Source organism: Vanacampus margaritifer, chromosome 4, assembly GCF_051991255.1.
Source record: "Vanacampus margaritifer isolate UIUO_Vmar chromosome 4, RoL_Vmar_1.0, whole genome shotgun sequence".
In the NCBI taxonomy this organism is placed as follows: domain Eukaryota; kingdom Metazoa; phylum Chordata; class Actinopteri; order Syngnathiformes; family Syngnathidae; genus Vanacampus; species Vanacampus margaritifer.
In genome coordinates, this window is record NC_135435.1 from 26,100,191 (window position 1) to 26,127,443 (window position 27,253).

General features: G+C 38.9%; 1 protein-coding gene across 4 annotated transcripts in view; it reads left to right on the forward strand.

Annotated features, from left to right (window-relative positions):
* Positions 1–26,986, forward strand: part of pcdh9 (protocadherin 9) — a 158,840-nt gene extending 131,854 nt beyond the window's left edge. For all 4 annotated transcript variants that reach the window (XM_077564271.1, XM_077564273.1, XM_077564272.1 and 1 more), the window contains one exon: positions 25,050–26,986. In XM_077564271.1, the coding sequence (XP_077420397.1) occupies positions 25,050–25,420 (371 nt within the window). In that variant the 3' untranslated portion in view covers positions 25,421–26,986. The remainder of the gene's footprint in view (positions 1–25,049) is intronic.
* The last annotated feature ends 267 nt before the right edge of the window (positions 26,987–27,253 follow it).

The following is a 27,253-nucleotide window of genomic DNA, read 5'->3' on the forward strand; positions in this document are numbered from 1 at the left end:
AACCAGATCAAGTGTTTAACCCTGTAACACATGCTTCACAGAGGGCAATCCCCAAACAGCTGAATACAAACTTTTCTTTTACTTTAAAAAGTCAGCTTTTTTAAATTATTTATTTATTTACTTATTATTATTACCATCATTATTATTATTTTAATCGAACCACTGCCATAATAAACAGTGGGGGAATTACGATTTGCATTGCTGGTGGTAAAAGAAAATCTTTCGGACAATGGCTGGGTTGAACATTTAAATTAAAAAAAAGACTAAATGTTAATTAAAAATCAGTTCGGATGATGAATAAAATAAATAATATACAGTATCAAATATCAAAGGTGGGCATTTAACATATTTTTGTTTGATGGTTCGTCATTCACTTTTGAAGTTTTTTCTTTTTCAGTTTCAGATTGTATTGTTTTAGGTTTTTATAATTTTCAATACATTTTTCAAATAGGATTAATATCTTTCTCCATCTTCAGACTTTAATGTTATGATTAACAGCTGCCTCAGACGTGCAAACTCCATGACTCAAAGTCTACATGCCATATATCAGTGATTTGTGGGCCAATAGTCATAATGGATCATTTTTAAAATTTCATGTTTGCCCTTTCTGTCTTAATTTGTATTATTTGTATCTGTTTGACATATTAATGCATTCATACCACTGATAGTGTAGTGATCCAAGCTGTAGTGCCCCAATAGTGTCAGTCCCCAAAAATGGGTGCTTTGTGTCAGGAAGGGCATCCAGCATACAAACTGTGCCAAACTAATCACGTGATTGACATCCCCTCACTGGACAAGCTAAAAGTCACAACAACAACTTGAACGGATACATAGTGGCATGCTTCAATAATCACAAAATCAATATCACTGTGGGAATGTGTCTTGTTTATTTGACTACCACGGGCTAATACTTCCTGCCTCTCGCTCAAAGTCAGTTGGAAAAGGATCCAGCTCACATGCCACCCAAATGAGAAAAAGTGTTACTGAAAAAAAGATGGATGGATGGACCATCTAGCCAGTGTCCGTTTTACTATGAAGTCGCGCATTGTGGGAGTTAAGAGCTTCAAAGAAGCTTCAACTCTGACATGTTATTGATATTCTGTATCCCATTAAGCGGCTTTAATATGGAAGACTTTGGTATTGTGTGATAAGGTGATTGGTTGGTCAAATTGTGAGCGCTTGTGGCATTCAGATGTTTTAATTCAAGCTCTGTGACATGACAAGTAAAAAGCAAAGCTTCATCAAAGAGAACCATCACAAATTAGTTGACTACACCCGCTGCAAGTTGAACAAAGTTCATTAACGAAGTTAATGTTTGAAGCTCCAATGCATATTCCAAGCCACATCAAAAATCTGACCAATTTCCTTTAATATGGCAACAGCTTACAGGAAAAGGAGCTTTCACACAAGTCCCAAGTGTCTTAATTAATATTTATATTTGTCCAATGCCTCAAACTCTGCCTTCAAGCTTTCATTAAATTATCATGAGATTGGGCCGAGGCTTTTCTGTGTGTAGCGTAGTGCTGTTCTGTTGTAGGGTGTGCAAGATATGACACCATTGCATACCATTCATCAAATAAAAAAAATTAAAACCTTGATTTTTTTTTTTATGACATTGTTTACAAACAATATCAACAGCGGCAACACACTGGGGGAAGGGTATTAAAAAATTATTTTGCATAAGCCAGTGATGCGGAAAGTTGCCTTTGGCAGCCCCGAACCGTAACACCCTAAGCATTACATTCTGCACAATTAGAGGCTGTCCTGTGAGGCATCTGACAGCATGACCAGGAGGTGCACGCTACCTTGTGCTCTACACAGTGTTGCTAAATGCAAGGCAGCTATGATAATTAGTGTTTCTAGCCAGAAGCTCCTCACTGGCGTCTCACCCCCGCACTGACCCAGGGAGATTGGAAAGACGCCTGGTGGCTCCCAAGAGACTGAGCCTGTCAGCTCTGTCACTTCTCCCATGACACGGGAGTGAGTGGAGGTGTTTTTAAATGCCAAAAAGGACACCCTTTCCAGAGCCATCGTCTGGTGCCTGAATGCAAGTCCTGTCTGTCAGTGTGGTGTCCCTACTCTCCAGACCCTGAAGCAAAGCTGAGGCTAATTGTCCAGGGTGAATTACCCCACCGTGAACGAGCCATTCCGATTAAGTGACATTGTTTCCATGTTAATTTGATCTACCTGGAAATTTATTTTTATAGTGCAGTATAATGTGAGTGAGTTGTCACAGCGTTTCTAATGCCATACTAATTTGAAATTATTCTCAAAAATCGAAGTACGTCAAGAAAAGTTGCAGGAATGGGATAACATTTGCATGCAGGCATACTTGAGATCAACAATAGTGACTGAACTGACTCTAGGCCTATCTGCATAATGATATTTGTTTGCACTGTGTTTGTTCTCCCTTTGACACAAAGCTCAAAGTGATGAGATGCAAATTTCATGGTTTTTAGAATGAGAGGCTCATGCTTCAGGTTTCTCAAGTGAATAAGAAGCAAAGTCATCCATGCTAAGTAGAGAAAATATTTTTAACGGACCTGTTGTATACAGCTCACAGCAGATGATGAATTTCAAAGTCAGACTTGAACTGAAAACAGCTTTGTACCTGTGTTCAAACTGTAACTTTGCTTAAACATTAAGCTCTTTTGCATGAATTCCAAGCCAATATTGAATTTCCTTATTTTATGCTCAGAGGAACGAGCATATTTTTTTTTGTGTACTCCATGTTGCTATTTCATAAACATGCCCATCAAATAGGTTGGTAAAAAAACTTTAAAAAAAAAACTAGAGAAATGTATCGTTTCAATTACTGGAATGAAAAAACACACACACACTTTTTTTGTCGTATACGTTTATTTAAAAATAAAATACATTATATGTTTAAGCTTTTGAAATGTAGATTGCATTTGACTAGCAGAAATAATGACTGAATCATGAAGAGAGGGCAATCTGGTGTAAAATCCAAATTCAAGAAAAGTCATATAGTCAAAAACTTGTTTGCATTTCTCTGTTAACATTATGCAAGCAAATTTTGACTTTGATTAGTTTGTAATACATTCAGGCTTTTTGAAACTATTTCTTTATAGCCTAGTTTCTGAAAAACACTATTTTCCAATTATTCACATACTTGGTATTTCAGTGCCAATGTTCTTTGGACAGATGAGACATCCATTGGCTTCTGCTTATCCAGGGTTGGGTCGCGGGGGCAGCAGCTTTAACAGCGAAGTCCAGACTTCCCTCTCCCCAGCCACTTCAACCAGTTCCTCCGACATGCCCGGAACACCTCTCCAGGAAGTCGTTTAGGAGGCATCTGAACCAGATGCCCGAACCAGCTCATCTGCCTCCTCTTAATGTAGAGGAGCAGCCGGAGAGGGCACTCCACCCTTTTCCGACTGAAGACCATGGTCTCCGATTTGGAGGTTCTGATTTACATCCCAACCGCTTCACGCTCGGCTGCGAACCACTCCGGTGAGAGTTGGAGATTGCGCGTTGAAGAAGCCAACAGCACCACACTGCATCTGAATTTTTTTAAAATTATTATTATTATTATTTTTTCAATAGGTTTTAGGTGAACTAATGAATACACACTCACTCGCACGCACGCATGCACGCACACACGCACATACACATAATCACCCACATACAAATAAAAAAAAAAAATAAATAAAAATTAAGATATATAAAAAAAAAGAGAGCAATGATGACGACATGTCAACCCGAACCAAATACCGAATGAACAATACTGAGCTCTCCAGGAAAAAAAATAAAAATAAAATTATTAATTGGATGCATTCTATTATTTACTGCTGCAGATGCTGGATGGCATTTCCTATATGTACTGAAGTAGACCCCATATAAATTGTTCAGTGACACTCTGCTGTGTTATTAAAAATCCATGCACATCGTGGTAAACTTTTCATTAATTTCCTAAAGAGACAGTGTGTCATGTCAGTTATATTTCTTTTTAATAATACATGAATGAGTGAATGAACAATAATGCAGACACCGAAATAACTGCTTTCAGCACTACCATCTAGCGAACTGGTCCGCTCTTGCCTTGAAAATTCAGAGCTAACAATTGTTCTCTTTATCACCCATCAAGACAACAAAGCTTGTTTCTTTGTTCTTTATAAATTACTGCTTGCAGAGGAAAATGAGCCAAAGTGCACAGCGAGGCATGATGTAAGAACAGCAGCAGATGGGTTTACAGAAGAGAAAAAGAGTAAACCTATCGTATCAGGGGGGCCATATGTGACTTGGATAGCATCCCAACCCGTGGTGCGTAAATAAAGCAGATGTTTGCTTGACGATTGCTGCACTCCGAAACCACAACAGAAACTTGAAAGTGGATAAAGTCATAGAATAGATGGCTACAAAGCAGAAAACTATTGTTGTTTTTAATGTCCCTTTAAGATCATGAGGAATTAAATGTTCCGTACTTCAAATGAACTTGCAATGCATATCTTTGGGTTTAAAGTGACCTAGCCCTCTCAATTGTTGACAGCTCCGAGTTAAGGCCTACGATGTCACACGATCAGCGATGATGCCTCCCTGATATGACTCAGATGGAGTTGAGGCCTTTAAAAATGGGTCGTTGTGACCTTTCCCTTGGGTACAAGAGCTGTCTGGTAGAGAAAAGCTGATGTGGCTGTTTGTACTATGGCCATTATGTTATTTGCACCGCATATTCAGCATTCATAACTGTTTAGTGCCAAAAGCTCTGTTAGTCACAGTTTTTTGAGGATCAGGGCTGACGGGTTAAGCAGTGGAGACATTAATGCTGAGTAACCTCTAGTGTTGTCCTGATTGTGCCCAGCGGTATTCTTTGTTTTTGTCTTAGAACATTAAAATGTTCATAAAACACTTTATCGGCTAAAATAAATGGGGTCAAGATGCTCAGAAATGGATGCAGGATATTACAGAAGCTGAAGACTGCAGCATAAGAATGAGTAAGAGACAGCTATTCCATGTATTTTACACAGTCCGTATCATTTCCACTTGCCCTGAAATAGAAATTATATTGATATTTCATAGGCTGTTGATATATGTCTGATTGCCCTTGGGGGACTTGAGCACCCCTTTAAATTAAGACTTGGAATAATCAAATACTATGAATTTTTATTCTTCTTAATCATGAAAAGGATGTGTGGGAACAGCAGAGCCAGAGTTGATTAAAGTGTGCTGAAGATTCATTGAATCTGGCTCAGAGCTCAAAGGAGTGGTTTAAATAGTAGTTCATTTAACAAAATGTTACGTTCTTAATGGGTAGGTAATAAGATGGTCTTTATCTTTTATTAAAAAAAAGGGGAGTCGTCTCACAGCATGATGTATGCCTTTAAAGAGAGCTACTTTGAGCAAAGGCAGTGAGCTAGAAATATCATGAGAGAGATAAAACATTTGAGCATGACTCCGGTCCACCATTAGGCTTACCTGCAGGCTCAGACTACAACTGGCACTTGGCGGCATAATAAATTGTTTAATGTGAAAATTACTCTTTTATGTGTGTTCAAACCAAATTCTAAAAAAAACGGGATCAATGACAGTCAAGTTCACTCACACCTCACAGATGTTCTCTCTGAGGCCAAGAGTGCCGTTAGTGGAATTGCATTTTAATAGACCGTAAAAACATCAGAAAAATGCTTCTTTTTCTTCCACTGTGACCCAATATTCTACATCATAGCAGCTAATATTTTAGTGGGATGTAGATGATTAATTATCAGATGATGGCGATTCGTCACACTTCCAACATTATTCAGACATTAATTACAGATCCCACACTTTGGACTGACAACAAACTAGTCAACGACGGCTTGTTGATTTCCAATATGCTCCATACAAATTATTGCGATCTGTCTTCCTCAGATGTACATCCTACTAACATCATACGTCGCAAATAAGGCCAAGATACAAAAGTTAAGGATGCCAGGTTATTTTAGGAGTGAACAATCGAGGCACATTTTGCACTTTACAAACAGAGAAAGGTAAACTGGGCAAGTCACACACAGTGTATGAGCCTGTTACACAAAAGTTACGTATGTCAAGAAAAGTCAAACAGCATCAACAAAGGGAATCTAGGAGTCTAACAAAACCCGGTTTGAACAGGAAAATCTATTTTTTGATTGAAAAGATACAATTGCATTAAACCGAATCTTTCCACTTTGTAATATATCAATATTTGTATTGAATCGGCTTTTATTAGAGAGATATATCTTAGGAGCACATTTGCGGTACCGACAAGTTCATTCAAATGTATGTAAAATGACAACAAAAAAGTCATTGCATCATACCCTCTCGAACTGAGCTATACCGTGTCAAATCATTCCTCTTTCAAATTGAATCGTCGTTTAGCACCCCACATATAGAAAACCGTATCGAATCGACTGTTGTAAAGACATGCACACACACGGACACACACACTTGTCTTGGTGTCATCGTGGGGACATCTCATTGGCATGATGCATTTCCTAGCCCCTTCCTCTAACCACAACCTTCAAAAATAATTGCCTACCCCCATTCCTTACCCTAACCTCAACCATAATCTATTTTAAACCTAAACTTATAAAATGAAGTCTTGACCCTCAAAAAGAGGTCTGAACTTGTGGGGACCACCAAAATGTCTCCACAATTTCAAGTTGGTCCCCACAATTGTATATATATATATATATATATATATATATATATATATATATATATATATATTCTTCTTGTTTGGGTTCTGTTTTTCCTTGTGTCTCCCATGGTCGTGTTAAGTGTAATCCCGCCCTTCTTGTGTGTCAACCAATCAGTGCCCTCAGCCACTTGTGTCTTGCCCCAGGTGTGTCTTGTTGTGTCATTAGTGTTTGCTTGTGTGTATTTAGTCTCCTGTCTCCCCTCTTTCTGGGTAGATTCATGGTCGTTTTCCTCCTGTCATGCTGCCAGTTTTTTTTTTTTTTTTTTTGCCTTGTTGTCCTCCCCACGTTTTGTTTCATTGCCATTTGGAGTTCGCTTTTGTTTTGCAAAATTAAATTCGCTTTTCTTTTTTTTCTTTTTTTACGTCACCTCTGCCTCCTTGCCCTGCTTCCCTGCGTTTGGGTCCTCCACCAAACTTTACCCCTTGACATATATATATATATACATGTATATCTTGTGTTACACTGGTGTGTATTGACAGTCCCACTGGCAAAAATCATGCTGAGTAACCTCTGAGTTCTTGTTGTGTAGGCATATGATGAAGGGGGCGGATTAGACAGGCCTGAGCCGATGCCCTTTTGTGCTAATTAACTGGTATACATCTTCCCCACATCTCACTACCACCTCGCTAGTATATGCAAGCTACACAAGTTGTGTTATTTACACCAACATGGCGTGCATTGTTAAGGATAGTCAGGCTGCTTTTGATTCTAATGAATTGCGCTTTAATTAAGAGGTCAAGACTTTAAATACAAGCAATTAGTAGTGTCAAAGGCCTTACACATAACTCATGGTTACTCTTTGTAGACTTAATTACTGCTTTGTGGTACTTCTAAGGACAATTTGCCCCCGACACATTTCATCCTGACACAAAATGCTGTTTGACCCACTGCTTGCAGCAGCCAAACATTTGTAGGTATGCAGCGAATGGTTGTGTGAATGCAGTCACGTATCCTCACTGATACTATTGTCTGTTTTCCTGTTATCTCGGTTCAGTTTTTAAACCTAACAAAATAGCATTGCCGTAAAGCACCAAAAAAGTGCACTCCATTTATCATTAAGCATCAGGTGGGATCATCACTTTCTTGGTTCTGAACTATTGGGATTTTGTTTGTGCATCAAGGTCAAGACAATTTAGAATGCTACCAAAGCATCCAATCTGGTCATCCTTCTACCACTTCCAGATCATATTGGCGGCATATTTCTTTGGCATTTCACATGTAATATTTATTTGTTTGTTTGTTAGTTAGAAAAGTCCTTATATAAGAAATATCATTTTTCCTATGATTCGGTTATTCTGATGTACTATTCCATCCACCTGATAGTTAATTGGTTGAAGGAACAAGGTCAAAGTTGTAAGTAAAAAAAGAGTACTGGCTACTGACCTTGAAGTTTTTGAAGCATTGACAAAAATGTTAGCAAAGTTTAGCTATAAATCAAAGAGAATTACATTGCATATTTAACCAAACTGCAAATTTAGAATAGACCACTAGCTAAATGCTAAGCGCAAACACATGGGTTAATGCAAGTAGTATTGTTGTTGCAGTAGTCATAACTCGTTAAGCAACGGATATTTGAACACAAATTGTGTAACAACACATGCAGTACATACATATAATACGTATACACAAAAGGCATATAATCTTTATCGTCTGCAAAAATTGTGAAACTTAAATTCATTTCAGGCGGCCAAGGCACACACACCAGATGGGAGTACAATGTGGGGTTGGAACGTATTTATGGCATTTTCATTCATTTCAAAGAGTAAAGATGATTTTAGGTACAGTGTTTTGAGTTAAGAGTATAAGTCAAGGCATCAGTCAATTTAGCAAACAAAGCACTACAGATGCAAACATGGCACCCCACCCACAATATGCGTGTGCATGTCTTAAAAAAAAAAGACTCTGGGCATCAATCGTCTGCTGCTCTTCCCAGTTCCCACTGTACCAGGTCCCATGGATGAAAGCAATTATTTCACTGCAATTAAATCCAGTAATTAATTCAGTTGCTGGTTCGAAGCAATGGTTCAAGTGTCAGCTGCATGTGTTTATGGGTCATCTGAAGTGAAGGGTAAGAATAGCAGTGAAGATTTTATGCATCTGTTGGCACACAGAACACCCACCCTAGGCCATGAAGTATATAACATGCAGAGTAATGTCATTTAGACCTTGGCAAGCTTCTTGTGGCCCACTCAGGGGACTTTCTCGCCTCCACAACGCCTCTCTGTTCTCAATTTTCTCCGCCCTCTGCCTCTTGTTTTCCTCCACTCCTTGGCAGCATTGTTGTTCTTTTCTTTCTTCATTTCCTTCCCTCCATTTCCCCATCTACTTCTCCAAACGCCACTCGTTGTGCTTTTTTTTTTTTTCCTTTTATCCCCATCACCCCTTGCTTTGTACATCCTGCCTCCTGGAGCATGCCTGGCTTATGTGCCCAGTATGCCATTGAGCGTCATAACACAAAGCAGTGCCATGATCCACAAACCCCATTAACACTGGGATTTCACCCAGAGATTATTTAAGTGTGGCATGCCTGCCAGGCAGGGTTGTTCTCTTTAATCTCTACAGCCCAATGAATAGAGTAGGACTCGGGGAAGAAGGGATTTGGAGGAGTTTGAAGGCTGATTGGGTTCTAGAATGAATACAAAATGAGCTTTTAGGCATTTTCAATATTTCAGTTCCATATGGAGTTGGATTTAGGTCGTGGGAGCAATAATAGCACATTGTGTTAAAGGGAAGTTGGGGTTAAATCGCTGGCAATATGATCCCATTCTTCGTTAGCTATGTATTCTTCGGAGGTTTGCAAAGTAATTTAATTTGAGGTAATTGTAGCAAGGATCCGTAATTAAAATAATTCAAATGCATGCCATTTATAGAAGAGGAGAATGAAATGGTAATAAGGCCGCTAGGCTGTTTCTTCTCGTGCTCCATACATGGCTTTCCTTTCATGAGCATTCCTTTGTAAGTGCATCTAAAATCACATTTCTTCATGTGTCATATGATTGAACGTCGGATAAAAATAACAACCTTAAGACAATGACACCTTTTATCTGACTACTTACTAAATATTACTGTCTTGGGGGCTTGTATCTATTGATTCGTCTTTGTTTATTGCGGCTGTTGCTATTGTTTTCCGATTTGTGATTCTGGAAATACTCATGTGTATGTCTCAGGGTGATGGCAGAGTGTGTTCTCACCACAACACGGTTACCCTCTCACAGCCGCAGAGGTCTTTGACCCAATCAGTGAGTCAGAGTGCCTGCTGATTCTTTGACATTGAGAGGGGCACAGACAAAGCTACTCATCAAGTATGGAATGATTGAGAGGATTGGAGGAGGAATGGGTTTGGACAAAGGGGCATTTCCAATTTACATGCTATCCTTGCTGTGTCAAACACTCAAACAGAAAAGATTATTGTTATTGACAACATATAGCAAAACAAAACAAAAAAACATTGTACTTCTTATATTTTGCCAATGACATGTAACAGTGTAGCTCATGCAAATATGAGACATGAACCAAATATGGGTTTAGCAAGTTCTGCAAACTACGCCAATAGTAAACATCACATTTAATGAGTACCCCAGTGATGAACATGAACTTTGTCTTTTTTGTAGACAACACAGTTTGAACAGCACTTGGATCAGGAGAATACATGTCATGTTTCATATCAAAGACTTCAGATAAAAATAAAAAAAAGTCATTTTTGTAGGACGTTAGGGAAACTTGCAACAGGCCTCATCACTATTTAACCGCATGTATGACAAAAATGCTATATTAAATATGGACATTAGACAATAGATTTCATTTTTGATGTGCATTTTTTAAATGTATAAAAGATCCACTATCCTAACGCAACAACAAAGGGTTTAAAAGGCTGTCTTGCATAAAAATGACCATTCAAGGATGGCCCCCAAATTTTCCCAAAAATCAGCTCACTCAAAATTTTAGAATATAAGACCCAATTGCAACATGCAACTAAGACATGTCTCCCATCTAGTGGTTATTAGTGATATTATAACTTAAAGCTATAGTCGAGCCCTGCACATTCGCAGTTTGGCACCCGTGGATTTCCGTATACACCCCCCCCCCCTCCATACCCCACTATTTTTTCACAGTTTGGATTTTTCCTGTGTTTTGCGGGATTTATTCCCCATTTCTCCACATTTTTCATGGAAAATATATAATGAAATACATTTTGGGGGTTGTCATTTTTTTTATTGTTTTTAATCAACACACCACCATCCTACCCCAAACATTTTTTTTTTAAACTTTTTTTTTTTTTTTTTTAATCAATTGTTCACTCAGAGTGTAGTTACAGGCTCCATGTTGCCAGTTGCCTATCCCTGTGCTCCCTTTTGAAAAATAACATTTATCTAAGACTAAGAGGTTGTAAAAATGATTTGATTTTATCAGGCATTCCAAAATGAAGAATTGATATACTACATGTTGCCCTCAAATGCGTAAGAATAAATTTGCATATGTACCAACAATATCCTTTATTGTATTAATGACCTCAGTGACACAAGTACGCCTACAAATTCACATGAAAGTGCATCCAAGTCAACATTGCATCATTTTCATGTGGCTTATTGCCGACACAATCATTCCACCCTCTAATTTATGTATATTAATTTAAAAGACACAAAGGTTTGCTTTTCTTGATTTGGGGGATTTTGGCAGCTGTCGTGTAAAAATATGAGTTAGATGGTCGAAGGACTAGTATTGCCAGTCTCATTAACAGGGAAGTAAAATGCTGTAAACTAGATTGCTTAAACCATCTCTGCTCAATTATAGACATCTTGGTAATTAAAACCCATGTTCACGTGCCATGTAATTTCATGAGTTTTGGCTCATGGCGAGGTGGGGAGTGTTCCAATTGGAAGGAATGGAGTCCGCTTTCATCCTCACATTCCAGGTTTAGCAGTGAGAGTGCACGCTGGAAAGAGTCAGTACAACGGGACTGGCAGGGCAGAGTCCTGATTGTAGGCACAGATGTGAGGATTTATGAGTCCTCAATGCTGGCATTTACACAAGGCGGCATAATAAAAATATTCTCATATGGGGCCCTCAGAGACACAAGCAAAGCACATAATCCTCGAGATTAGTGTGATTGATTGTTTCCTCCAAACAGGATTTAAAATAGCAAGATAGTTACAATCTTCCCTGTGATTGACTGCCGAGCAGTCGAGGATGCGCACGGCAGTCTCTCGCTCAAAGTCAGCTGGGATAGACGCCAGCTCACCCATGATACTGAACAGGATAAGGGGGGAGAAATAAGTGAACGTAATCTTTCCTTCCGAGATTATTTTTTATGTTGCGACTCGTGAAATGCAGTTCAATTAATACGTTTTTACCCCATGTGTCCTTGAGCTCGTTTGGTTTCGTTAATATTTATGTTACAGCAGATGTTTACGTTATTTGTAGCAGCCCCTACTGAACTCTGCCTCTTTGCAAAAGTAATGATTGCAGTGAAACCTTGCAGGTAACACGTTCAACGACCTCGACAAGTGCACAGCTTGTATCAGAGCACATTTGATTTTCTTGGTTTGAGATTTCAAAGGTATCACCTGCTGTAATTGCTTGACTCAGGAATCTATAAATCATTGTTCAGTAAGGTCATCTTGTAATTTCTTCCCTAATGTTGGCATTTATTTTCCTAGCATGCTCTCTTTTTCGCATTTAATCTAGCCAGGTCATTTGAAAGATTAATTGCTGCCATCTTCAAAAACAACAAATTAGTTTCACACGTCCTGACATTAAACGTGAGCACAGCCACACACATCAATACGAACACAGGAAAAAAAAAGGACGTTGCAGATGAAGCTATCACTGTGGTGCCCTTTCCAAATCAATCATGGTAAAGTGTTAACCCCATAAAGAGGGTCTGTTTTTCATGCAAGGAAGTCAATTTTAACAGCAAGTCCAGGCTATAATTTCTGTTTAAATTAAAGAAAATGACTGCTGTGACATTTTCTCATCTTTTCTGCATTGTTGCACCCAGGAAGTCATTCAAATGTCAAATGAAGTCCATGTTTACAATTGGGTATTGCCTTTATTTCCGTTACTATAAAATGTGTTAATGTGATGGCCGTTAATCACTAATTTCTACTCACTACTAGCCATGTCTGTTTATTACTCCGTTCCAATCAATGTAAAGGTAACAGCCACTTTTTCACTTTAGTGTTGATCACACAGGCTTGGTCTTAAGTGTCACTTCTTATTTTTAACCAGCACTCTTGTCAGTTTACGCCTCACCAGCCTCATTGTTTAATTACATAGTAAACACGAATGCCATCGGAAATCCTTGCAACTCATGTCCCCATTTAGAGGGACACTAATTACACAATTTAATTAATTCCCTGTTCTATTTGTTCAAATTCTTGATCTATTGAAATGGTTACTCTTTTTTTTCTTCCATAACTGTCTCTTTTTTTTCTTTTTCTTTTTACTTTAAATTATGGATTACAAATTTACTTTTGCATATATCAACAATCTTCAAATTTTAGTCAGGGATGTACCGGCAACAAGTTTTGGCCCAGGAATATTCTCAGGGCGGAGGTGGTCTATTTCTAATGATTCATATTCATCATTCGGTGGTGGTGGGGGGAGTGCACATAGGAGCCGTCATGCGCCGATTACAATTCATCGACTGGAGGATGCGCCTGGGTCGGTATACTGCCGAAATTTGCGATGGCCATCACACCCCTGGTTGTATTATCAAGATAGCGTTTACATTTGGTGTTCATTACCAATTTTTTTTTACTTTTGGTCATTTTAGACAACAGCACTTCAGAAGTAAAATTGATGGCATTAGGTCCAGTCTTTTACCTTATCAAAATACAAGTTTTAATAAACCTGGACAGTTACTTTTATCTGGGGAAACACTGGAAAGATTTGCCCTGGTTGATGCAAGGACACTTCGTCAAGTTTTTTTCCAGCTCAACCCAACAACCTGCCTTTTAGATCCAATTCCCACATCACTTTTAAAGACATTTTACGGATTTTTTGAGGAACAAATTTTAAATACAGTCAATTGCTCTCTTCAGACGGGTGTCTTGCATGCCGCCTTTAAAACGGAGGTGGTGAAACCCAATCTTAAGAAAAGCATTTTTAATAATTACCGACCTGTATCCAACTTACAATTTTTAAGTACGGTTAATAAATAAAATAAAATGTTTTTATCCAATTAAATTCTTTTTTAGATACAAAAAAATATTTTAGAGAAATATCAATCTGGTTTTAGGATGAACCATAATACCCAGAATAACCTTTTTAAAGATTTTAAATGATATCAGCTGTAATGAAGACCTGAAAAAACTTAGTCTTGGTGCTACTGGATTTAAGTGCTGCTTTTGATACAGTATATCACCGCATTTTATTAAACTGACTTAGAAGCCTGGTGGGCATCTCTGGTACTGCTTTTAACTGTTTTTATTCCTATCTCACAGATGGATATTTATTTGTAAGTATGGATACATGTTCCTCTGGAACCCATAGAATTAAATGTGGGGTTCCCCAAGGTTCAATTTAAGGCCCATTACGTTTTAATCTTCACATGCTTCCCCTTGGGGAAGTCATCAGGAGACCCGGCGTCAACTTTCACAGTTACGCTGTCTCCTGATGACTTGGGGCCTATTGATACCCTTATAAATTGTATTTTAGATATTAAGTCATGGATGACAGTAAATTTCCTGCAGTTCAACCAAGACAACACAGAGGTTTTAGTCATCGGTCCTGGAGGTCTGAGAGAAACTTTTACCAAAACTACAAAATTTTAAACCCTCACAATGTGTGAAGAACTTGGGCGTAGCTTTTTATTGTACTATGGATGTTTTAATTGTTCAGCACCTTGAGTTGCGTTTTAATGTATGAAAGGTGCTATATAAATAAAGTTTGATTGATTGATCTCTCTGAAATGAAAGGAAATTGTTTGATTGAGTCCTGACTGATTTGGGTATGGTAAAATGGCCTTTTGTGCCGACTTTAAATGCTTTATTTACTTTACTTCTGATGTGCTCGTCCCGACAGTGGCAGTAGTGTGACAAAGGTAGATTGATAATGTCAAGAAGTGGATTAGGCGAGCAGACTTATGTTTGCCTAACGATAATGGCGCTGATGCTGCGATGAAAGTACTTTGGATGAACATTTATGACCAATAAACAGCTTGAAGCTTTGCTTCTAATTTGGAGAACTATTAGCTATCTGCCAAAATAAACACTGCATGTTCAGTGAGGATTGAATACATACAAATACGTCAGAAAACAAAAAGTGCCAACCTTACTAGTGCCACCCACTAAAGTATGCATGTATGTATATGTTTTAGTGTACTTTCTGTAGCCTACTGCTTAACCCTCATAGGGTGGTGGTCACTGGTGGATTATGAGATGGAGCCTATCACATCTGACTTTGAGGTGAGAGAAGCGGGGTACAACCTGATCTGGTCTTTAGCCAAACGCAGGGCACAAATCGACAAAAAAAAACTATTCACACTGACATTCATTTGACGATACCAATGTATTGGAATTAGGACCTATTAAAAAATATATATTATTAATTATTAATTAATTGCCCGGTTGCTTGGGAGTTGTCTCGGTTTTCCCAATTCGCCCACTCTTGTACATTAGGTTTTCTGAAACCTTTAAGAACACAAGACAGATTGACATAGTGCAAATGTCCAAGTGCCTGGCACCTTTGAAGCTCTCATTGCTGGTCTTGAGTGATGATTGAACACTGGCAGGTAAGGCAAGGAATCAAGCATTTATGTCACAAGTTTACCTCATTCAAATCTGCTGACCACAATTAAACAGTGTACCATATCTTAGATCACCCACCACAGATGTGTCTTCATAAACAAAATACACACGTTTCAAAACAAACTAGGAACCCTGTGTTTCTGATCTATACAATTGATTGTATTATTAATATTCATAATTTTCACCTCGTTGAGGCTTGCAGGGCAGCCAATTCACACAAACCTTTTCCATGACAGCTAATTTAATGCCTGACCAGCTTGCAAATTCTGACACAATTGTTGTCTTATGGGTTGTCATGGTTATGAACTACACGACACAATTAAGACACCTTAAGATGAGCCGTGAGCTTATGCTTAGCTGCATGAGACAAATAGACAATACTGTAAATTTAATATTTTGAGCTAGTGTACAGCTTACCTTTTAGTCTGAATACTGTAGCACATGTGCACAATGTAGGTTAATTAGAGGCTGAGTTTTCCATGAATATGCATGTGAGTGAAGATGGTTCTTTGTCTGTACCTCCCTTGTGGTTGACTGGCAACCAGTCTAGGCACTGCCTCACTTCCAAAGTTTCTAATTCACCTGTGACCCTGAACAGGAACAGTGGCAGAAAATAAATGGATGATTGCACACCACAACAAGTCCACCACATCCCTTTCCCACATCCCATTTTACAGTATTAACGCCCTTAATTTTCAAGCATACCTTGTATCAATTTAATTTAGTGCACTTTTAATAGACATAACAGTTCTGTCCTATCCCTCAGGTAATTAGGAATGAATGTATATGTGTGCAGACCATCTCAGAAATTACAATTATTAAGAGAGAAGAGACCTGCCTCCAAATTGCAATTACAGAGCTCTCTGGAGATGGATAAGGTCCTGTTTTATTACTAAATTCCTCCAGGCTCAATGTAATGATCAACACAATATGTCTGTTGCTGCTTCACTCTGCAAGACAATAACTGTGTCTGCTTTGCTCATTGCTGAGTCTTATTTCTATCAACCTTTCACAATAATTGCCCGAACAAGGCAGGGTAATGGGACATGGGCCCTTCCATTCTCCATGGTTTGGTTTACCCCATTCCCCTCGTAATGTTGTACCTTGTACAAAATGTTGTCCGCCTTATGATCCAAAAGGTATATCTATAAGATAAGGGGTTCTACTTTCGTAAATAGGCGTCCGGCGTAAAAACTGTCACATCTTCATTTTCGTGCTGGGGCAAGTCTAGTTCACCAAATTTCAGAATTTGGCAATTTGCGCTTTTCTGGGCATTACAGCAGACCACGACACAACTATAAGTGTGGAGCGGGGCTTGACACACACGGACGGATGATAGACAGAGGCAGTCTCCTCACAGTGGCCAACTTTACATCATCCACAGGTGGAGATTTTCTTGCCCGTCCGTCCGTCCGTCTTCTTCCGCTTATCCGGGGTCGGGTCGCGGGGGCAGCAGCTTTAGCAGGGAAGCCCAGACTTCCCTCTCCCCAGCCACTTCGCCCAGCTCCTCCGACGGGATCCCAAGGCGTTCCCAGGCCAGCCGAGAGACGGAGTCTCTCCAGCGTGTCCTGGGTCGTCCCCGGGGCCTCCCACCGGTAGGACATGCCCGGAACACCTCCCCAGGGAGGCGTCCAGGAGGCATCCGAACCAGATGCCCGAGCCACCTCAACTGGTAGCGGCTCGACGCTGAGTCCCTCCCGGATGACCGAGCTTCTCACCCTATCTCTAAGGGAGAGCACGGCTACCCTGCGCAGGAAACTAATTTTGGCCGCTTGTATCCGGGATCTTGTTCTTTCGGTCACGACCCACAGCTCGTGACCATAGGTGAGGGCAGGAACGTAGATCGACCGGTAAATCGAGAGCTTTGCCTTTCGGCTCAGCTCCTTCTTCACCACAACGGACCGATACAGCGTCCGCATCATTGCAGACGCTGCACCGAGCCGCCTTCTTGCAAGTATTTCAAATGTACTTTGCGAATGCGGATCACGTGGACTTCCAACATGTAGCCCGTGCACCTCTCCTGTGCTGAATTCAAAAGGAATGAGGGGAGACGCTTCCATTAGTTGGGTAACTGTGTTCACGCCCTCAACAGCGCAAATACAGATCTCTACCTGCGGGCATCTACGAAAATACCAAAAGAATGAAAACGACACCCATGTGCACAGTTAAGCTGCAGTTTGTGCTAGACTTGTGCGAGGCACACAAAATAGGACCCAAGATGTTAAACAAGACACGGCTCTCATTTGTTGCGTAACGCTTGAGTCAATCTAGAAGAGAAACATTTCTGTCCCCAACCAACCTGTTCACATAAGCCTCAAAGCATGTAATTGTCCACAAATATTTCTTGTCACTGAGGGTAAGGGGACTAAACCAACCCCAGAAAAAAAAAAAAAAAACATTATTCTTCCTCTACAAAACTGTATAGCTGACACAATACTGTCAGGCAGGTAACATTCTCCTGGCATTTATCAAACATGTGCTACCATCACATTTCTAGACAGAGGCAAGGGATTTGCCACTCTACAAAACACATTCTTCCCATAACAGAGGGTGTTACACTACTCCATCTATGGTCTGGCATCGTGCTTGGTAATGTCAGTCTTGCCTGCAGCTGCTCAGCCATGGAAACATTGGCCATGAAGCTTCTAATGTACACTTTATGAGCCTCATCTCATTTGCATGGATGCATTTTGGTGAGCGTCTGTGTGAAAAGTAGATTTAAATCTTACCAATGTAATGAACACCACTAACAGCTTTATACTACACTCGCGTATTAAAGATGTAAAAATGTCTAGTATAAAATGTCAACACTGAGACTGCTGCTGTCTGTGTTCATTGCGAGACAATTTCATTTTTTTTTTCTGTCTGTGGCATTTGAATTTGCACGGATTACGATATTTGGAGATGATGTTCCTGACCCTAGTATGGTCAGTTAGACATGATTTTTTTTTTTATCTGCTTTCTAGCCACTGCCACGACTAGGTCAGCACACTTCAAATCCTTAGATTTGAAATTAACAGATAATTACAGATAATTAGCTAAACTTGATGCAGTGCAAGATGAGAGTATACATTTGCTTTCTGTGGCTATTGTTGTCACAGGGACTCTACATCTGCATTGAGATGTGTAAAACAAACAAACAAAACATAATCAGCATATAATTTTGCATAAATTCACATTCTGTGAGAATATGCAAAACAGTTCCGCTGATGCGGATTAGAGACTCAAGAGATGTGAAACAAGTAAGCATCTGTGAGTTGTCTGCCTGGGAAGAATGAAAAAAAAAAAAGAAAAGACAACCAGGTTAGTACCTTCACCTTGAGTTGCATAAAACCCATGGCCATCTCGAGAAAAATCGACACTTTTCAAATCATGCAAGGATGTGCAAGATATTAAAGTGAAAGGATGGCAACTTTTTTTTGTGTCCTTCCGAAGTTTTGGAAACAGTCCATGGTGGCTTGTTAAACATTTTGGTAGGTAATATGGGGCAATTATTTACCCCCTAGAGTTTGACTTGTTGGCATTATAGAAGTGCACAGACTGAAAATGAATCCTGAGGTATTGAGTGAATAAACAGTGGGTTGGAAGATGCCGTCTACTATGGAGGTATGGTTTGATTATCATCACCCTTGGATAGACAGCACATCTTCGTCTTGTATTCATTCTACACTTTTTTCCAAGTCAAAACATCAGCAAACTGTGCTGCAGTCCTAAATAATTGGTAGGATATGCCATATAGAGAATACAGTGTATTGTTGCCTGTAAACACATACACAGACTAAATAGTAACTTCTTTCTTTGTTGCACTATTTCTCTTCTAGGAGTGAGATGCATTACAAGTCAGGCAACAAACCACTGTCAGATGATGGAGAGAGAGAGAAAAAAAGATGCCTTATGCACTATTCTTTTTGTGTCAAAGACTTACTGGGGTCATGTTAAAGGTCAACATTTCATTCTGAATTATGTAAAAACAAAAACATTAATACATTGTAAAGACTGAATTATATTAAGATTATAACATAACCCTGTCCTAGACGTAATTTCAGTTGTTATGACCCAAAACGAAATACTGCAACCGTACACAGTAAATAATGTTTTTTAAAACAGCTTGCAGTAGCATTGCCCTCAACTGCAAATTCAATTATTTTATTCATAGTGTATAATGAGCAGCAAAGGTTTAGTCTGGTGGAACGCCCTCTGTGTTATGCTGTTGCAAATTTGACACGACACTCTGCACATTCCAAAACCAGTCGTTAGTATCTGATCCAAGAAAGACCAAAGTTTATTTCCAAAAGAGAGAATGGGGATTTCAACTGGAGAAGTCAAAGTACCATAACAATTGCAAACATCATTACTCCTTAATATAGTGGGATAGAGTTTGCAAACAACAAACTGGAATGGACAATGCAAGGAGTTTGTTTTTTAAAGATTCATTGAGATTTGATGTTAATATTAACTGACATGTTCAGTTTCTCAGACACATATATTAAGTAGCAATCATTTACATGCTGCTTCCCACACTTGTAAACACTTTATATGTTAGGTTTCAGAAGATGGTTTGTATTGCGTTTCTAGTGTGTATGCTGTTTAAGTTCACAGGTGAGCTGGAGCCTGTCCTACAGTAGAAATATTGGCAGGGACTGAGATTCAATCCCACATCCTTTTGATTGTGAGGCAGAAATATTATCCAAGTTCACCTAGATTGGCTCTGATGGGTTAAATATTTGCTCCAGATGTAGTAAAAGGGAAAATAGCATCATCTGACAGGTCATGTATCGAGTACTATTTCCAATGCACAATGGATTTTCATGTTTTAGCATAAAATACAGATTAGTTGAATTTTGGGCATATGTATTGCTCGGAATTGACAAACATGTAAATGTCATTCGGTTAATAACAGGCTTTGTGTTTTTCTATTTTCCTTTTTCTGCTACCCTTGCAACTTTCTCGCCGCTCTTATATTTCTCTCTGATCACCCCTCACTTCCATTCGAAAGTTATTTTTTTCCACATTAGTCCCGCTTGCTCTTTATCTCTTTTCTCAAGAAGCCGTTTCCTGGCCTCAAAGAAAACACAAGAAAGGATACATCAACTGGACTAGTATTCTCCAGAGGATGCAGTTAGCGTGTTGCTATGTTATGTTCGCTACCATATTTAACCAACCTGAGATAGCCTTTTTCTGTAGATCACAGCCCGCATTTGGGATTTTGCTGCAAAGCTGCATGAATAAGCACGGCTTGTACATTTCGCCAACCCATTTTGCAATATTTTTTAGCTCAGTGTGAAGTACATCCATAAATAGAGGCAGTGTTTATCATCCATTTATTATCAAATGGCCAGCTTTATGCATTAGTACATTGGTGGTACATACCCAGTATGTACTGCATTCTTTTGTGTTAGCAGATGAAATGGTCACAAATAAAACCTAGGGCAAATTTCAAGATGGCAATCTTCTACCTTGTGGGTATTAGAACAGCAGCTGGAGACCGCAATCTGCCACCAAAACAGAGCGCCATTCATACCCAAATAGCAACATCTGGGCATGCTTAACAGCATGGAAAAATAAACAAGCCCTATGGACACGAGATCCCCCGCACTCAATCACGTTTACTCCCTCTCCACCCGCTCTTCCTGCCATTGTGAAGGCTGTAGGTTGTTGGTGTACGCCTGGCACATCAGTACTGATAGAGTGCATCCAATTAATTAGCCAAACACTATCTCATTAGCAATAGCCAACAGACAAAAAACAAGAATACTCTTTTAAACAACCTTCTCTCCTCTTCTATAACCTCTGTGGTTCTGAGTGGGAGGCCCATGAGAGAATATGAATGCTGTTCAGTAGGAGTGTCCATCTTTAAACAACTGTATTGCTCTTGGCTAACATGCATTCAACGGTTTCTGCCGAATTCATCAGCAACCCAAAGTGCGTCCTCACAACTTTGTATCGGGAGGAAATATAATGGTTTTCTTTGTCTTGATGTTATCCATCTGTGTGGACGTCTGCAGCATTTGCACAGCGCTGTAAGCAAAAGTCACTGCCTTCTGACACAGTTCTGAATTCCTTGTATTTCTCGACACCTGTGCCTCTGTGTTATTTAGAGCACTCAAGGGCTTTGCACCAAACCGAAGCCACTGGCTATTTGTTTTTTTTTATGTATAATTCTATTTGTGGTTGTTAGCAAGAAGAAAATTTGAGCCCAGAATGTTTATCAGTCCTTCTGTCTATCTAGCTAAAAGACAATTGTGACAGATAAAAATGTGCATTGTGATTACAGAGGTCAGACAAATTGTATTGAGGCAATCGACACAAGTTAAGGCAATATTCTTGAGCCCAAAGATAATCAAAGACGGCAGTCAGCGATAAGCCTTGGAGGTCACTGATTCTTAAGTAAGGTCACTACAAGACCAAACAAAAGGAGGATTTGTTTTGGGCCTATATGTAGGAGTGCATTGATTATATGGACTTAAAATGCCAAGGCCACACAGGAATAAATAATGAACAGATGGAATCTTTTATCCAGTGAAGAGACACATTACTGGAATTGGTAGTATAATTTTTTAGCAGAAGAGGTATTAGGTAAGTTTAATATGGATACTCCACACCGGGGGTCATCAACCTTTTTGAAAGTGAGAGCAACTTCTTGGAGACTGATTAATGTGAAGGGCTGCCAGTTTTATACACACTTCTAAAAAAGCAAGTTTGCTAAAAAGACCTTCAATTACGTGTTTAATTATATATGTGAAAACATACAATGTTATCAACAGTAATCCCATAATGGATGATGGATTGATTGAACATGGTAAGATAAAATAAAATATTCTCCACGGGCACCGCGTTGGTGACCACGCACAGCACATTTATAACAATCAATTGTTATTTAGGTGACGTGATATTTTGACTGAATTAGCAATTCTTTTGTACAAGCCAGGCATTTATATATGCATATGTGCTGACAATGTTGCTTTTGAAGAGATGATTGAAGGTCTTTGGAGAAAACGACTCAAATCAACCTCTGCTGCCCACAATATATGAATTTCATTTTTTCTTATCACACGAAGGACATACACACGGACTCTACCTTATTATTTGTTGTGTCACAAACATAATTGAATATGGGCATTTCAAAATCAATACACAGCATGATCAGAAGTGATGAGAGCGCGTGCAGTTATACAAACACTTTGCTTCAGTGTCTTTTATCCTCAGGTTAAAGTGTGAGAACTGCAAAGACATCATTATTACGCTCATGCACATCATGCTCAACACCATGTACATACACACACTTCTTTCCCCTTCCATCTCTCTTCCCTAATAGCTCCCCTGATGTCTACTCACTTGTCTACCATCTCATTTAAGGAATTCATCTTGCCATCTCTTGGGCGCCATTGATTATTGCTTTCTGTGGTTACGCATGCAACAATGATAATTTGTGTCTTGCTTGGAATTTTTCCGTGCCAATTATGGCTTCCTATTATTGTGATGGGCTCCACGCTCCCTTACAGTACAGTCATCAGGCATCAAATTTCTTTCCATCACGTGTCGTAAGATTGATTCAAAGCCACAATTTCACAGATTAGTTTTGTCAGATGTAGATGTTCTCATCAAAGACTCAAAATACATTAATTCAGACATTATACACATGAATGACCAATAAAAGCAATGCGGTTCTTCACGTCAATAGAATCTTTTAGCATGGTTTCCCCAAGTCTGTTCTCATGAGTGGTTTGAAGGCCACCCTATGAAATGTATTGCAAATTAAAGTAACGTGTTGAAAACAAGAATATTATGTATGGATTAAGCCCGAAAGTTATATAACAGACGGAATGCTTGACAGAGTTGAGGAAATTCTTTACTGAAAATAAATACGACAGAAAATTAACATTCAACACCCATTGTATGTTCAGTCAAAGTCCACTTTTTTGATCTGGGGTGTATTCCAGCAAGCAAGTTCAACATGTGTTTGACTTCCCCTGAACTTGACAATTGCAATTGATCAGGCTTTCCTTCATCTCAGGGTCAACTTCCTCTGAGTTTTCTGTTCCTTATCTGCCTTTCATGACAAGCAGTCATGTGTTAGTATCAATAAGGCAGAGGTGGGCCTCGAGGGCCGGAGTCCTGCAGGTTTTGCATATTGCCCTTCTCCAACACAGCTGATATATGATCAGCTCATCAGCAAGCTTTGCATAAGCCTGATAACGATCCTGTTGATTGGAACCAGCTTGTGTTAGAAGTGAAAAACCTCCAAAACCTGCAGGACTCCGGCCCTCGAGGCCCGAGATTGCCCACCTCTGAATTAAGGGGTAGGAGTAGCTAAAGGAAAACACATAATATCAAATACATCAACGAGTGGTGCAAAAATAATAATAATAATAAATGTAATTTATTTTCATGACACCCAAGGACACCTTACTGGGCAGACTAAACTAAACTAAAACAATTAAAAGCAATCCCCAAAAATAGGGCAGAGAAAAATAATAAATCATTAACATTGTGAGTGACAAACAACAAAGAACACAACTTGTTTTTGTGTTGATGCTTTTGTTCATTCTGTACAATGTAGCATACTAATCCCCAATTTTCATCACAATTTTTGTTATAATTCATATAATAACCTTAGTATAAAGCTGTATAGACAATTACTAAAACCGTGTTGTAAATAACATGCAACAGACAAACATTTTCTAATTTTCTATAAGCTTTATTTTCATCAATTTGCAAATGCACATCTATTTTAACGAGGGTGAAAACAGTCTACACAAGTTTGAAAATACACCATTGAAGTATTACATTGCTTACCCATCAACCAATTAGCTTTGTGTCAGGCAAAGCAACAAATTAGGACAAAAACATTTATTTTTCTGTCTTGGACATAAACACAAGAAATCATTACCTCTTTTGTGCCTGACATACAACAGAATAAATTGTCTGCTTCTTTAGAAAATAGAAACCAATCACAAAGAAGGAAACATTTGAATACAGCTTGCATATTTCTTTATACTTGGGGGAAATTAATTACTTTGTGATGACCATTGGAAGTTTTGAAACAGATCGAATAGACTTGCCATGTGGGGTCCCTCAAGGGTCAGTCCTTGGACCCCTTTTCTTCCGTCTGGATATGTGACTTTTGGATCAAATACTTCACAACAGCAATGTTGGCTATCATGGTAACGTAGATATTTAAAAGGCCCCAAATCACAACAGTTCAATTAACGTATTGTGTCACTCTCTTGAGCAATATATTACTTATTGTAATGATACAATTTATCATCGATCAGAGGTCTCCGTTCAATTTCATCTGTATGTTTGATGGTCTTGAGGTCATGACACAAAGCCGTCCGATCATTCCTGTATAGACCTTGCTTTGAGCAACTGTGTGCCTTTTTTTGTGCGGCACTTCAGTTGATTCTGTCAGCACAAAAGTGTGAAAGTGTTACTCACCTTCCATTCACATTTTTCCTCTCTTTCTCTAAACTACAGTATGAATTGTAGTTGTTGCCTGAAATAAATGAAAATGAAATTAAATTAAAATGAAATGAACACTCACTGTTGCATTGACAAACTTGTCATTTAAATGCAGTATACTGTACAGCACTTAACTGCTTTCCTTTTTGCTTCTCCTCAGATGGCCCCCTGGGACCGCGTGGCCTCATGGAGGCCTCAGAGATGTGCACACAGGAATGCCTGGTCCTGGGACATTCCGACAACTGCTGGATGCCCCCGTCGTTGGCATCATACCAGCAGCACAAGTCCCCCGTGCCCAGTTTTGGATCGCAGAGGGAGTGGGGTCCTAAGGACAAACTTCTCAATGGACATACCTTGACTCGAACCTGGAAAAAGGAGAATGGGCAGTCAGAGCATTTTGGCGACAGGAAGCAATTTGGGAGTGAAGAGGGACACTTCACAAGCAGCAGCATGGCTGATATTCCTTTGGTAAGTTTGAAGTCCTGCCAGGCAACTTCCTGCCCAGACAGCCCCAAGGACCAGCAGCTTTAAAATGGACTTTGGTCATCACAAACAGACAAAACAACACACCTGAGCTATTGTTGCTTTTGTTGATTTCTTCCTTTTATGATTTATTACCACTTCTGCTCTGCTCGTGGTAGGCGGTAGCCACATGTACAATATAAGGCATCAAACTCAGGTGCTTATGCAGTGTTGCCTCCAAGTCAACAATTCTGAGGATGTATCTCTCATTATATACCTTCATGGATTGAAATGCAGAGGAAAGACATATACTGGGGGAGGAAATTGAGACATTACTTAAAAAAAAAAATCATGGCAGACTGGTATATATACAAATAAATGTAATGTGGTTGCTATTGAGGTGTTCTCGACTATATTATTCGACACAATCAAAGAAAATGGAATACATTTCTGAAGGCTGTTCTTAAAACACTGTATGTGGACACTTGTTCATTCATTCATGTGTGTTTGTAAATAAGACTTATTAACCACGTAGTATCTGTAATAACCAGAGTGATTTGCAGAGGTCACTGCTGTAGTCATCAGGATTCGGATTTTTAGCTGGACAGTGATCTGTAACGTGTCTGCCGTTGTTGTTTTTTTTTTTTATCCCACCAATTTGCTTTTGAAACAATGTTATTTCCATGATATGCTCATTGTTCCCCATATACCATATATTACTGAAACAGTATAAAATCACAAATAATCTTTTTTTAACATAAAAAATATGTATGAAGGATGTCAGTGCTCAATATGTGCATTATAAAAGCAAAACGCTATGAAAACGCTCTATAAACTGATTTTGAAAGTGTTCCGTACAATTGGATAGCAATATATTTGTAAATGACTAAATGTTTTATCTGATGTTGATCTTATTGCTGTATAGATTTGATTCAGATTGTGATTTAACCCAGTACAATCCTGCAGTAGTATTTGGAATCTGGTGACATATGTATATATATATATATATATATATTATTTCCACATGGGCTATTATTTTCCACATTGAAAAAAAAAGAAAAAGAAAAAAAAAGGTTGAGATAATATTTCAATCACTGTGCCTTCATGACTTTACTTTAAAAACTGTTCTTATTCAGTAATGACAATTTGTTGGCCACAATAATTGTCCTGTCCTTCAATCAAATGCCTTATGCATTGACTGTTTGCCAAATTCTGAGTCAAAACTACACATGTATTACAAAGAAAAATCACATTACAGGTTTATTCCAAATATATAAAGGCATGTGCAGAGAACGCTCATACATCCTTCCACTGTCTGAAAAGGTTTGTTTTTCTTCCACAGCATGGATGGCAAAATACACAATGGAACAGCATGCTTAACGATATAGCTTTCGAAATTAACTTCATTTTGTGTATTTTATTTGGTAGAATTGATTTGTGCATAAAATATTTGGTTTGTGAAGCACTTTCATGTTTATGTCACAATATAAAAAAGTGAAATAGGATGGAGTGATTTGCTTCTCGCGGTATGTGCCACTTGTGAGGGTGTTTGACATCACAGATATTGAAGCAGTTAATCATTGTTACTTCTATACAGGTATACAGCTACTGCAATAAATGTTTTAAATAAGTGTGTGCATATTTGAGTAATTGTCTACTACCACTCCATTTGAGACCTGCGTTCATTGTCTGCCATTTAACTGAAGTAAATCTAGTGGAGGAATAACATACTCAAGACTTAAAAAAACATCATACGGCAATAGATTATAATTGTATTTTATGTCTGTCTTGTGACGTCTGAAAAGGGTTTTAAAAGGTCAATAATTAATCCTTAAGGTAATGATGGAAAACTAAGCTCCCCAATAATACTATTCACTCTTCTTCCTCTTTGTTTTGCTCTAC